The 12,993-nt window shown below is 43.4% G+C and overlaps 1 protein-coding gene across 6 annotated transcripts in view; it reads left to right on the forward strand.

Annotated features, from left to right (window-relative positions):
- The first annotated feature begins 8,860 nt into the window (after positions 1-8,860).
- The window catches only part of NDFIP2 (Nedd4 family interacting protein 2), a 69,877-nt gene continuing 65,744 nt past the window's right edge, over positions 8,861-12,993 (forward strand). For 2 of the 6 annotated variants that reach the window (XM_039510753.1, XM_039510761.1), the window contains exon 1: positions 8,861-9,134. In XM_039510753.1, the coding sequence (XP_039366687.1) occupies positions 9,099-9,134 (36 nt within the window). In that variant the 5' untranslated portion in view covers positions 8,861-9,098. Of the gene's footprint in view, positions 9,135-9,246; positions 9,391-12,197; positions 12,217-12,993 lie in introns of those variants that run through there. The other 4 variants (XM_039510796.1, XM_039510779.1, XM_039510787.1 and 1 more) reach the window with 4 other exon arrangements.

Consider the following 12,993-nt stretch of genomic DNA (forward strand, 5'->3'; position numbering starts at 1 on the left):
ACAGGGATTAATTAGTGGGAGAACCAGCCCCAGCAGCTGGGAGCAGATAAAATCAGAGGAAGGAATGGGGAAGTCAAGAGTCAGAATGGAGGGGATGGGCATGCGGGCAGGCAGCGGACTGGCAGGCTGGCTGGCTCCTCCACCCCATAATTGGGGGATTTGGTGGGGCCTTGTAAATAGCACTGCAGGAGGAGGCCTGCTGCAACAACAACAACAACAACATAAAACATGGTGATGGTGAAGGAGACCTGAAGTGGTGTGGTCTGCACTCAGGGTGTGACAAGACTTAGCAGGGGACTAGCCCATGACATGCTGTAACATGTAAAAGTAAAAAGCAAAACCAAAGGAACATATAAACCAGACAGTGGTGGTGAGATATATAGACCAGGGATCGGCAACCTTTGGCACGCAGCCCGCTAGGGTAAGCCCTCTGGCAGGCTGGGCCAGTTTGTTTACCTGCCGCTAAGATTCCTGTAGTCTATGGTTCTTGTTGATATTTTTCTGGGATACACAAAGCATGTATCTCATTTTTTGTTTTTAACAGAAACAGAAACACAATGAATTTTACCCTATACCACCTCCATATAGTGTAGCTACCTCTCTTCCTACTTATGATGAAGCAGAGAAAACCAAAGCTGCAGCAATGGCAGCTGCTGCAGCAGACTCTTCCCAAAGAGTACGTGAAATATCTCTAAAAATTTTTGGGGGAAATCTGTAAACGAAGTTGATTTTGATAATGTACAGTACTCTAAAGTAATGTTTTAAAAAGCATTTAGGCCCACACTTCATCCTTTTTTTATAATAATTGTTATCGAGTGATATCTTTTGGATGCTAAATAGCTTTTAAAATATAGTTAGATATTTGCAAGGCATTCTGAAGATGTGAAGTGCTATAGAACTGTAGAGCATTTCTTTGAAATACAGCTGTTTGCTAAACACTTTAAAAATATTTTTGAACTTTTAGCGCAGGGGTCGGCAACCTCTGGCATGTGGCTCGCCAGGGTAAGCACCATGGGGGGCTGGGCCAGTTTGTTTATCTGCCATGTCTTCAGGTTCGTCCAATCGCGGCTTCCACTGGCTGCGGTTCACTGTCCGAGGCCAATGCGGGTGGCGGGAAGCGGCGCGGGCCGAAGAATGTGCTGGCTGCCGCTTCCCGCCGCCCCCGTTGGCTTGGGACGGCGAATCGCAGCCAGTGGGAGCCGCAATCGGCCAAACTTGCGGACGCGGCAGGTAAACAAACTGGCCCAGCCTGCCAGGGTGCTTACCCTACCCTGGCGGGCCGCATGCCAAAGGTTGCCAATCCCTGGTATAGACACAACAATATTTTGAAAATAAAAACTATTTTGGCAGAATCACATGACACTGCCTTTCACCCTTTAAGGATATCCGTGCACTAGCTGGGCTAGCCAGCTGCACAGCCTTAAAATGGAAGAGCTCAGTATGTCAAAAGGACCAAAGATTGAAAAGTAATTTTTTTGTTGTTTTGTTGTTGTTTGTTTTGTTGTGCTGCTGCAGCTATGCCACTGTAGTGCTTCAGTATAAGACATCGCCTATGCCGACAGGAAGGGTTCTCCTGTGATCCACCTCCCTGAGAGGTAGTAGCTAGGTCAGTGGATGAATTCTTCCATTGATTCAGTGCTTTTTAAATGGGGACTTAGTCATCTTAATTATACTGCTGAGGGCTGTGGATTTTTCAGCCCCCTGACACTTTGTTTAAACATATCTAATTATCTAGTGTAGACCAGGCCTAACGGTTTGGAAGTCTTTAAAAGCACAGTGCATTGATTAAGGATCAATCACATAAATACATTGTTATTACTAATGAAGAAAAGGATGAATTAGCTGTTTTAGACCTGGTAATTAATTTCACTAGAATTAGGTTCAGAAACCCTATCTATTCAAAGGTGTTAAAGATGGTTGGAACACTTGTGCAACACTTTGCATCCATCCACATCAGCTCTGGAGGGGTTTTGATAAGACTTAATTGTTCTGGTTGGCTGCAGTACCTGGGCCTATGGACCAGATCCTCAGATGGTATAAATGATTGTAGCGACATTAACTTCAGTGGAGCTACACTGATTTACATTAGGTGAGGATCTGGCTGAAGTTCTTTAAAAACAAGTTGAGCTGAACCATTGCAATCTGTGGTGACTTTTCAGTGGGGCTAGGAAACATCAGCTTTCCAGCTTCACTGGTTCCACAGGTCCTTCTGGCTCCATCCCATAATTCAGTCCCTCTCCTCTGGCAATTTTCTGAAAAATCCATGCTCCAAACACCACTCTTGGACAGTCTGGCATAGCTGTGTCCAGAGTCTCAGAATGTGCCACTATAACCGTGGTTGTAAGGGGTACTACACCTCTACCCCAAAATAATGTGACCTGATATAACACGAATTCGGATATAACGTGGTAAAGCAGTGCTCTGGGGAGGAGGGGAGCTGCGCACTCCTGTGGATCAAAGCAAGTTCAATATAACATGGTTTCACCTATAACACGGTAAGATTTTTTGGCTCCTGAGGACAGCATTATATCAAGGTTAGAGGTATATGTAGGGAAGCAACAAAATCATTCTGGGAGGGAGAGGGGAGAAATAGCTCTGTGGATCTGCTAAAACACTGAAAAGCCATTTACCATATGACTGGTCAACTTGCTTCTTGCAGTGAAAACACCCACACAGTATGTGTTATGGTAGTTGGACACAAAAGGTTAAGTGATTTACCAAGAAACAGCCTGGAGTTTAAGCTTTGACTCTGAATTTTCCTTGCTTTTGTAGCTTAGCTAAAAACAAGTTGGTTTTTTTTTAAATAATCAAAACAAAAGAAATCTTCGGGGGAAAAAAACCTTCCATGTCACCTGAGAAACATGGCTTGTAGTACAATGGTGATGGAGGCTTAATTAAAAAGCTGTAAGAGATACTACTTTGAGAACATAAATCCTTTATAATAATACTCAGTTGTCTGTTTGGTTAGTTTCTATGAGCAGCAAGTGCCATCTACAGTTTGGATCCAATCTGGAGAAGTGGCATGTCTTTTGTACTGCATTCCTCATAGCGTCCATAAAAATAAACAAATGTTGTAACCTAGTCTGGCAGCCTTGCTCCTAGGTTCCCAGTGACCTTCGCCAACATCCTCACAGCATCATACAGAATGCTTTTTGCCCTTTTATTACTTGTTATTACATGACTTGTACATACTCTTGTACATACTCTTGACTCAGCATCCTCTGAAATTTAGGTGCAATTTCCTTTCCTCTGTGGTACCAAAAGGATAACTAGATTTGGATGTGATGACTTGTGACAGAGTTATCTTTAAGAGAAACAAAGTGGGTTTTTTTTGGCATGCAGTAGAAATGAAGAAAAGTCAACACAGTAAACATTAAGCAGAGTGTAAACCTTAGTAGGTCAAATTAATCCCTACTATAACTCAATATACTTCACTGGAGTTACTCCTTAGCCCATCTCATTTAATGACTATGAAACATCTAGCTAGATAGGCTATATGCTTAATTATTTAGTATGGTATATATGAAAAGGGTTTGTTGTGACTCAACGTACAGGCTATCTACGTGAGCCATGTACTTAAGATGTACTTCTTTCTCCTCTCTTTGGCTATAGTCTCTTCTCCTTCTGAGCCAATAATAAATAGCCCAAAATTCAGTATACCATAGCATAAGTGACAACTGTGTTATTTGAGTCAGTTACCTTCTAGAATAATTTCCTCCTGTTTCATCCTAAATTAATTTTGAATATAGTGGAGTTACATCAGAGGTTAATTTGGCTCTTTGTGTTGTGTAACAGCTACCACTCATGAGTCATCAGCGAGGTTTGAATTCAGGAACTTCAGTAGTAATGCACAGAGCTAAAAGACTAACGCCATTAGGATTTGATCCAAAGCCCCTGGAAGTCAATGGGTGTCTCTCACTCCATCCTATTTATATCATCCACCTAAACTTAACTTTGTCCCTTAAAAGTGCAAAAATATATGCAATGAGCTTCTAATTATCCCTTTCCCTATCTACCTTATCACAGAGCAGTGGTTTTCAAACTGTGGGTCGGAATGTAAGGCACTGGGTCATGGTGGCTCTGGTCAGCACTGCCAACCGGGCTGTTAAAAGTCCCGTTGGTGGTGCTGCTCGGCTAAGGCAGGCTAGTTCCTACCTGTTCTGATACCGCACTGTGCCCCAGAAGCGGCCAGCAGCAGATCCAGCTCCTAGGCGGAGAGCCACAGGGCTCCGCATGCGGCCCCTGCACCAAACACCAGCTCTGCATTCACATTGGCTGCTTGGTGGCGGGGTGCCTGCGGGCAACAGCTGCACAGAGCCACTTGCGTGCCTCTGCCTAAAAGCCGGACCTGCTGCTGGCCGCTTCCGGGGCGCAGCATGGTTTGCGGTACCAGGTCAGGCAGGAAGCACGCCCGCTGTGCCGCTGACTGGGAGCCGCCTGAGGTAAGCCCGTGCCCCAACCCTCTGCCCCAGCCCTTAGCCCCCCCATACCCAGTGTGACAGGTTGGATCACAGAAGCTCCCTTGGGGCTGCTAACTGATGTGCTAAGACTACTTCTGCCCCTGCTTTCCCTGCCCTCCCAGCTTGGGACTTCAGTGCCCTGCCTGGTTTGAGTCAGACCCACTAGCTTGCTGCAAACCCAGACCCAGGTCTGAACCATGTTCCCTAACAGCTGTAGGCTTAAACTGAAAACAGCTTAAGAAGTGTTCCTCTCTTTAACATTCAGGTGCCCATCTACCAATGGGGTCCAAACCCCAAATAAACCTGTTTTACCCTGTATAAGGGTAAACTCATAAATTGTCCGCCCTCTATAACACTGATAGAGAGATATGCATAGCTGTTTGTCTCCCCCCGCCCCAGTATTAATACATACTCTGGGTTAATAAATAAGTAAAAAGTGATTTTACTAAATACAAAAAGTAGGATTTAAGTGGTTCCAAGTAATAGCAGAGAGAACAAAGTGAATTACCAAGCAAAATAAAATAGAACACTCAAGTCTATGTCTAACACAGTAAGAAAACTGAATACAGATAAAAACCTCACTTTCAGAGGAATTCCAGTAAGCTTCCTTTTACAGACTAGTCTCCTTCTAGTCTGGGTCCAGCAATCACTCATACTCCCTGTAGTTACTGTCCTTTGTTCCAGTTTCTTTCAGATATCCTTAGGGGTGGAGAGGTTATCTCGTTAGCCAGCTGAAGCCAAAATAGAGGAGTCTCTCAGGGGTTTAAATATACTTTCGCTTGTGGGTGGAGACCCCCTCCTCTCTCCTATGCAAAGTCCAGCTCCAAGGTGGAGTTTTGGAGTCACATGGGCAAGTCACATGTCCATGCCTGACTCAGTTTTTATAGGCAGCAGCCATTGTTTACATGCTACCCTGAACGTCCTCAGGTAGACTTCTTATGTTGATTGGAGCCTTCCAAGATTCATTGTCCATTAAGTATTTCTTGATTGGGCACTTGATTTGCACATTCCTTTCTCAAGAAGCTTACCAAATGCTTTACTGAGGCTACTTAGAAATCAAGCAAGTACACAGCCAATATTCATAACTTTGAATACAACAATGACACATGCATACAAAGAGGATGAATAGACTCAGTAGATTATAACCTTTACAGAGATATGTTACATGGCATATGTAGCATAAAACATATTCCAGTTATGTCATATATACATTCATAAGCATATTTCCATAAAGCCTTATGAGGTGCACCGTAACACCCAGAGCCCCCTTCTGCACCCCAAACACTTCATCCCCGGGCCCAACCCATAGCCTGTACCCCCAGCCCAGAGCCCTGACCTCCTCCTACACCCCAACCCAGTGCCCCAGCCTTGAGCCCCTCCCACAGCCCAGCCTTCTCAATCCCAGCTCCGTTGGGCCGAGGGCATCAACAATTTTCTTCAACTAGGTTGCCAGAAAAAAAGTTTGAAAACCACTGCCTTAGGGTATCAGACATTTTAATATAAATTTTATACTGTGTGTGTATGTATCCAAACTTTTTATATATTACTTTTGAATTTCCCCAGGAAACACTCCCTGGTTCTGCTCCATAGTGGACCCTTCCACCACACAGAGCCCCACTGAAGTAATAGCGATGTGTGGAAGCAGTGTGCAGAATTGGGTCCCATATTGGAGTTTCTAGGCCATGCTGTTTTGGAGATATAAAGAAGCCAAAAGAGTATGACTGTCGATTAATCGCAATTAACTCACATGATTAATTCAAAAAAATTAATCGCGATTAATTGCACTTTTAATCACACTGTTAATAAAATACCAATTGAAAATTATTAAGTATTTTGAATTTTTCTACATTTTCATATACATTGTATTGTGTGTTGTAATTGAAATTGAAGTTATTATTTTTATTACAAATGTACTGTAAAAATGTACTTTTATTACAAATGCACTGTAAAAATGATAAACAAAAGAAATAGTATTTTTCAATTCACCTCATACAAGTACTGTAGTGCAATCTCTTTGGCATGAAATTGCAACTTACAAAAGCAGATTTTTTTTTGTTACATAACTGCACTCAAAACCAAAACACTGTAAAACTTCAGCGCCTACAAGTCCACTCAGTCTTACTTCTTGTTCAGTCAATTGCAGGGCCGCCCAGAGGGGGAGGCAAGTGAGGCCCCAGGTCCTGCAGGGGCCCCCATGAGAATATAGTGTTCTATAGTATTTCAACTTTTTTTAATGGAAGGGGGCCCCGAAATTGCTTTGCCCTGGGCCCCCTGAATCCTCTGGGCAGCCCTGGTCAATCGCTAAGACAAATAAGTTTGTTTACATTTACAGGAGATAATCCTGCCCTCTTCTTATTTACAATGTCACCAGAAAATGAGAACAGGCACTCACATGGCACTTTTGTAGCTGGCGTTACAAGTTATTCACATATCAGATATGCTAAACATTCATATGCCCCTTCATGCTTTGACCACCATTCCTGAGGACATGCTTCCATGCTCATGACACTAGTTAAAAAAGTAATGTGTTAATTAAATTTGTGATGGAACTCCATAGGGGAGAATTGTATGTCTCTGGCTCTGTTTTACCTACATTCTGCCTTATATTTCATGTTATAGCAGTCTTGGATGATGACCAAGTACATGTTGTTCATTTTAAGAACACTTGCACTGCAGATTTCACAAAACGCAAAGAAGGTACCAATGTGAGATTTCTAAAGATAGCTACTACACTCAACCTAAGGTTTAAGAATCTGAAGTGCCTTCCAAAATCTGAGAGGGGCGAGGTGTGGAGCATGCTTTCAGAAGTCTTAAAAGAGCAACACTCCGATGCGGAAACTACAGAACCCTAACCACCAAAAAAGAAAATCAATGTTCTGCTGGTGGCATTGACTCAGATAATGAAAACGAACATGAGTCGGTCTGCACTGCTTTGGATTGTTATCGAGTGGAACCTGTCATCAGCATGGATGCATGTCCCCTGGAATGGTGGTTAAAGGATGAAGGGACATATGAATCTTTAGCACTGTCGGGGATCTCTCTTATTCCAGACGGCTCAGGTTTCGTTGTCCGACCGCAAAGAGACAGGCAACGACCAGCAAGAATCCAACTATCAAGTTATTTATTGTAGCATGCCATACAACAGAGAACTGCCCATCTCAATGCATACAGAACCAGCTCCTCCCCTCTGCAGATGCACACTGTTTTTATTAGCTACTCCGTCGCGTCATCACTTACGTCACGTCATTACTGTACCTTCCCAGTTATACGTTCCCAGCATACAAGAGAGGAAAAAAGAACAACTGTTTCTCTTGATAAACCGAGGTTTATACGATGAAATACAAATTACTTTAAAAAGTGTCTGCCAGCATTTTTCCCAGCATCTACAAGCATTCTCTTATCTCGCAAGGTCACACAGCTGGCCTATCTACCCCAGCCAGTAAATTTTTCAGTAAGCCTTGATCGGTTGCTAAGCTGAACTGGGTTGCTAAGCAGAACAGAGCCATCAAGGCAAACTCATCATCACTTTCAGGTGATATTGTAAACAAGAAACAAGCAACATTATCTTCTGCAAATGTAAACAAACTTGTTTGTCTGAGTGATTAGCTGAACAAGAAGTAGGACTGAGTGAACTTGCAGGCTCTAAAATTTTATGTTGTTTTATTTTTGAATGCAGTTTTTTAGATACATAATTCTACATTTGTAAGTTCAACTTTCACGATAAAGAGCTTGTACTACAGTACTTGCATTAGGTGAATTGAAAAATACTATTTATTTTTTTTTACAGTGCAAATACTTGCAATAAAAAATAAATATAAAGTGAGCACTGTACACTTTTTATTCTGTGTTGTAATTGAAATACCGATAATTATATTTGAAAATGTAGAAAATGTCCAAAAATATTTAAATAGATGATATTTTAGTATTGTTTAACAGTGTGGTTAATCACGATTTTTTTTAATCGCTTGACAGCCCTACAAAAGAGTTAGAAAAAATGTCAAAAGTGAAATTCAGATACAATTTTCAAAACATCAGTTTAAAACTCTTGTGGTTTTTTTTTTAATTTTTAAAAGCAGACATCCCAGAAGAATCCTACGCTGGGGTAAGATGTAAAAGTTAAAATGTCTGGAACAGTGCTTTCTTTTAGAGACATTAAGGGAAACAAATCAGTCCTATAATGGGAGCTGGCCTGGGGCCCAGTAGTGTGTGTCTGTGTGTGTGTAAGGCGGATCCCAGGGGGGGCACAGGGACGTGTAAGGGACCGGGAGGGGCACAGAGGGTGTGTGAGGGGCCGGCCGGGCACAGGGGTGTGAGGTGCACAGGTGTGTTGGTGTGTAACACAGAAGCTAAGACCCGACGTGCACCCCCCCATTATTATGTGCGTCACGGGCGGCGCCCTCAGCTCCGTGCTCCTCCGCAGGGAAGCGGCTGTCGCGCCCCGCCCCCGGAAGGCGGGTCCGAGGCGGGCGCGGCGGTGACGGAGCGAGGAGGCCGGCTCCGGTTCAGAGGCAGCCGCATCCGGAGGGGGAAGGCAGGGCCTGGCCGCTGCGGCAGGGAACCAGGGCGGTAGCCGCGAGGGGAGAGCGCGCGGAGGAGCCGGGCTTGGGCCGCGCCACTGTCTGTCCGTGGGCGTCCGGGATGGATCACCACCAGCCCGCCAGCCGCTACCAAGTGGTGAGTGACCGGCCCGGCTCCGGCTCCAGCTCCTTCCGCCGCGCGGGGATCCCCGCTGCGACCCAGGCGGCTCTGCGGGGCCGGCGCGGGGGGCGCTCACTGCGGCCGCTTCCCCGGCTGCGGGGCCTGTGGCTGGAGCCGGGGAGCGCGGATCCTGCCCGAGCCTCTCTGCCCCGGGTGTGGCGGGACACGGAGCTTCCGCCCCATGTTGGGGGGTCCATAGGGAGCCTGTCACGGAGGAGCCGGCCTGGGGCAGGTTCGGTGCTGTGTTGTTTCGCGGCCGGGACGCGGGGAGGGGAGCCGGGAAGCCCGGCTTGTTGTGGCCGCTGTATCGGGGTCGGGGGTGGTTAGTTCCCAGCTTCCGCGAGGGTGGGACGCTTGGAGGCCTTAGCGAAATGGTTCCGCAGCGCTTAACCTTGATCCCCTCTCGTGCCCCGGCGGCCTAGTGGCTGGCACGTAGGTCGTCCTCGCCCAACTGGGCTCGGCCGCCCTCCTCCTGGCTCCTGAACGGCCTTATTTTTGGAGAGTTGGGGGGAAGAGAGGGTGGCTTCAGCGCTTCTGAAAGTTAAATCACAGACCGATGTCTCCAATCATTGCTCGACAAAGGTTTATCCACAGGAGGAGTGAATCTCAAATTAATGATTTATCTTTACATCTGCCCGGCATTGAAAACATGGAAGGGAAATGAAGAGGGGCAGGGGAATTTCCCCAGTCTGGCCGGCCTTCCTTCATATGTGGGCTGGAGTGAATCTGTTTCTTTTCTTAAATCCTTTTCTGGGTAATCTGTAGTTACCTGATTTGGGAATATAATTTGTTTGTATATAGGCTTATTGGGAGAACTATTCTCCAGTTTTTCAAAGAATCACGTTCAGTTGCTTCTAGATGAAATGTACCTTCCTCACTGTGTCTTCTCCCTTCCCCAAAACAGTTCATTGTCAGTGGTGACACTCCATCCTGAATTGATTGTATTATGTCTCTAGTCCCAGTACCTATATTTAACATCACATACATTACAGTTGTAAAATGTAGGCTCAGCAATAGTCGCAAGAGTGAGTTAGAGGCAAGCCTGAAGTTTTAGCCTTACCCATTAACTTCCTTGTTTTTTGTGTCTTTTAATCATATTTTTAAAGGACCATAATGTTAAAGGTTAATTTTGTGTGATGTAATAATTATGTTTTATTAATGTGAATTGTAACTAACTCACTGGTTGTTCAAATTCAGAAGTAAATAATGAAAACAAACTAGTCAGTTTCAGGTTTCAAAGTAGCAGCCTTGTTAGTCTGTATCCCCAAAAAGAACAGGAATACTTGTGGCACCTTAAAGACTAACGTTTATTTCAGCATAAGCTTTTGTGGGCTACAGCTCACTTCTTCGGATGCATAGAATGGAATACACAGACAGGAGATACTTATACATACAGAGAACATGAAAAGGTGGAAGTATGCATACCAACTGGAAGATTCTAATCAATTGAGATGAGCTATTGTCAGCAAAGAGGAAAAAAACCTTTGAAGCGATAATTGAGATGACCCATAGAAGGTTTTTTCTCCTCCTGTTGATAGCTCATCTCAATTGATTAGACTCTTCCAGTTGGTATGCATACTTCCACCTTTTCATGTTCTCTGTATGTATAAATATCTCCTCTCTGTGTGTTCCATTTTATGCATCCGAAGAAGTGAGCTGTAGCCCACAAAAGCTTATGCTGAAATAAATGTTAGTCTCTAAGGTGCCACAAGTACTCCTATTCTTTTAGTCAGTTTTCACTTACATTTAGTCCATTTCCTAGTCTTTCTGGATCACAAACCTATTTGGATATAAACATTTCTACTGCATTGTTTGCAATCCAAAATAAATGTAGATATTTGTGTTGAGAACATTTTTACAGTCCTAAAAAACTTTGTTCAGAACCCACAGATGGGGTAGTTGTCAACTCTCTCTTTGATGGATGGGGTGTCTTTCATGTGTTACTTGATTGCTTAAGCTGGGGACAGTGCTGGATCCCCATCTGCTCTTGGAATATCACACTGCAGCAGCGTCCTGGAGCGTTTTTACCACCTGTACTTTGCCTGTAGTGTATTTCTTTCTGACATAGGCCTTGCTTCCATGATTGATGCCTTTGTCATGTCAAGACTGGATTATTGCATTGTATTCCATGGCTACACCTTAAATCTTTCTAAAGAATTCGAAATGGCCCAAACTGTGGCAGCCTGCTTGCTTACATACACTGCAACCAAGAGGCACTATGTTAACAAGGCTCTCTGATTTGCACTGGCTGCCTCTTGGTTTTCAGGTAGAATTCAAGGTTTTATCTTTGACCTATAGAACATTAAACTCATTTGGACCTGCCTACCTGAGAAACTGTCTCTCTCTCTGCTGTATTACTACAGTTGCAATGCATATGAGGAGAGGTTAAAAAGACTGGGACTATTCTTCTTGGAAAAGAAAGGACTAAGGGGGGTATATCATAGAGGTCTAAAATCACGAATGGTATGGAAAAAGTGAATAATGAAGTGTTACCCTTCACGTAACACAAGAACCAGGGATTACCCAATGAACCTAATAGACTTCCTAAAAGGAAGTCTTTACACAATGCAGTGTCAGCCTGTGGAACTTGTTGCCAGTGGATGTCGTGAAGGCCAAAACTATAACTGGATTAAAAAAAATTACATAAATTCATGGAGGATAGGTCCATCAATGGCTATTAGCCAAGATGGTCGGGGTGCAATATCCTGCGTTGAATGTCCTTAAGCCCTTGATGCTGGGACTGGATGTTGGATTGGATCACTTGATGATTGCCCTATTGTGTCAAAGGGAACTAACTGGTCTAGCATAGGTCACTGTCAGACAGGCTACTTTGGTTTGACCCACTATGGCCTTTTTTATATTCAACAGAGGTCTTGCATTTTGTTCCAACTCATTATAAACAGGAGAGAGGGATGCTGATAGAGAGTTCTTCATATGGGCTCCTTCCTCTAAAATACCCCATTGCTCGAAGGTCTGAAATAATCTTCTCAGCATACTGTAAAGCCTATCTGAGCAGAATTGGCAGAGGGAGGAAGTTGTTGAAAGTCTAATTCATATGGTAGGAGTTTGAAGTTGTATTATTCATTTAATAGATGTATGTATGATGGAAGGAAGAAGCATTAATCAATTCGTTTTGCATGTCCTTTTATTTTTTTAAATATGAATAAGGTGACCAGAATTTTGGATGAGTGCCATTTTGGGTGGAGTTCTGACAAGTGAAATTGAAATAAAGGCAAGACTTAGTTCTAATAGCTCACCACATAAATTACCTGAAAATGACTACATAAAGGTTAATATAAATGAATTTTGTAATTATAGCAATATTTGCTATTAACTTCATTAAACTTTTTTACATTAAAATTGTGTGGACTGAACTTGGATTAGGTCACAGTGAGAATAATATGCTTAACTTGCAGTATATGTCAACAATTGGGTAGGATTTTGTCATCCTCATCTTATGGGGATATGACATCAGCTAATTGTCACCCTTTTTTTCGTACTTTCCTCTTTTCCCCTCAGTAACTTGTAAACTGAAGTCTTATTGGTTCAAGTGCTTTACAATTCTAAAATCTCATTATGAACGTGAACAGTGCTGCTATGCCCTTTCCTGTTTTGTCCCTTTGTCTCCTTTTTCCTGCTTGGTTCATTGTCAGGTAATTGAAGGGAGACATCAACCCTAGTGGAATTGTAACAGCAGAGAGAAATTTCTTCAGCAATCAGTTTACCCACAACTTCTTATTTGTATGCTCGTTTTCTTCTTTAATTTGGATAGTATTATCCTGGTGTCTAATTGTTTTTATTTATTTATTTATTTATTTTTATTCAAGTGTGTCTG

This window comes from Mauremys reevesii, linkage group 1, assembly GCF_016161935.1.
Source record: "Mauremys reevesii isolate NIE-2019 linkage group 1, ASM1616193v1, whole genome shotgun sequence".
Taxonomy (NCBI): Eukaryota; Metazoa; Chordata; order Testudines; family Geoemydidae; genus Mauremys; species Mauremys reevesii.